Source organism: Frankliniella occidentalis, unplaced genomic scaffold (genome assembly GCF_000697945.3).
Source record: "Frankliniella occidentalis isolate FOCC.00 unplaced genomic scaffold, Focc_3.1 Scaffold10, whole genome shotgun sequence".
Classification (NCBI taxonomy): Eukaryota; Metazoa; Arthropoda; class Insecta; order Thysanoptera; family Thripidae; genus Frankliniella; species Frankliniella occidentalis.
The window spans coordinates 3,151,226-3,152,885 of NW_026267140.1; the positions used below are offsets into that span (position 1 = coordinate 3,151,226).

The window sequence follows — 1,660 nt, forward strand, 5'->3', positions numbered from 1 at the left end:
CCAGTCGAGCATCCTACAACTGCGCCTGCGCGCGTTCCCCTCTTACCTTAAACTCTTTGCTCTCCCTGATGCGCACGGTGACCTGGAAGACGTCACTAAGGGTGGGCAGCCCGAGCAGGGCGATCCTGTTCTCGGGCGTGTCTGGAATGGTGTTGGGCGGCCGGCCGTTGGGCTGGCCCGGCTGGCCCTGGGCCTTCTGCTGCTGCAGCTGCTCCTGCAGCCGCTGCATCTGCTGCTGCTGCTGCCGGTGCAGCCGGCTGCCCGAGTCGTCCTCTGCAACAAGGGGGAACGGGTGCAGTGAGTGCTGCGGGCGGGTGACACTGTCAGAGGCAGAGAAGGAGGAAGAAGAAAGTAAAGAAGTCGGGTGTTGGCATAGGAAGGTTTAATGAGGAGCGCGACAAAAATACAGCAAGGTTACAGAGGTACACATATAAGAACCTATCTACAGCAGTAGAGTCAAGCTGTCAGGCTGGGGTGACCTCTGGAGCGGAGCGCCCGCGAGGTGGGCCGCAGCGTGCACAGCACACAGGCGTGAGCGCCGGGCCTGCTCACCGCACGGGCGCCCCGTGGGAAATGCTGGCCACCCACGGGCCGCAGCGGCTGCAGCCGCGGCCTCGGCGCGGGTCAGTGCTCGACGCCCCCCTGCAGAGGCCCCCTCCCCCTCCGGTCAGCGGACAATGAGCCGGCTGCGCACCCCGCCTACTCGGAATGGATTCAGCCCCATGTAGATGGAGGACGAACTTCTCCAGCCCTGCCTTATTCCAGCCAAATAATTGCCCTCCCTCGCTCCCCCTCGACTGGTGTTCGCTTAAGCCCGCGCGCGCTCCGGGGAGGGTGGGAGGACGCACCCTACCCCACCGCGGGCCGCAAAGAGAACGCCCACTCATCGCGCTGGAGCCCCACCCGGCTGCCACATCCACGGCCAGAAACCGCCGCGCTCATGCTCTACTTGCGGCTTGCTGCCGCTCGGTGCGAACTTTTTCAGTGCGCTCTCCGTAAAAATCCCAGTATTATGTGCAGGAGTCGGAGTAAAAGTATTTTGCGGGGAGGGGCTTTCGCAAAAAAAAACACAAAAAAACACAAAAAACAAACAAACTCTGGACGAGCGGCTGCCACGGCTCTCTGTCGTGTGCAATGCGCGCGCACACGGTGAGGTCTGCCGCGCGATCGTCCCGCTCACCGCGATGCAAACACTCCTCTGCCCCCTCCCCTCTCTTTCTCTAGCCCCGCACCAACCATCTTAATATTGCTTAGGGCTAGAGGGCGGCTTACACTCGCAATGTGAAGGGACAATTTTGTTTCTAAAACTGGAACTGGACAAAGTGCTGTGTAAAAATGTACACTGTGGTTTTACCTCTCCCGGACGCAAGTTTCGGGGCGACTTACTCAAGTAACCAACTTTACCAGGCACCTTTCTGGTTTTGCATGTCACACTGAGAAAAACGAGAAAAATGTTTGGTCACCACGTCCGAAAACTTTGGTTGCTATCACTAAAATTGTGTTCTATCCGCCCCCTTAGTCATAACCATAGAATGTTCTATCGTGCTGGCTGAGCGTTCAGACGCTCCAACCACACACTGCAAAAAATTAGAGTCTGATACAGAACGATCTACAGCGTTACTGTAGATGCCGCTCTTAGTCACTGTACCTAGGGTACAGA

General features: G+C 58.0%; 1 protein-coding gene across 7 annotated transcripts in view; it reads right to left on the bottom strand.

The window, feature by feature from the left end:
* Nucleotides 1-1,660, bottom strand: part of LOC113212423 (sodium/calcium exchanger 1-like) — a gene marked incomplete at its 5' end in the record, with an annotated part of 45,056 nt that overhangs the window by 33,928 nt on the left and 9,468 nt on the right. For all 7 annotated transcript variants that reach the window (XM_052277467.1, XM_052277465.1, XM_052277466.1 and 4 more), the window contains 1 exon segment: nt 47-273. In XM_052277467.1, coding sequence (XP_052133427.1) covers nt 47-273 — 227 coding nt within the window.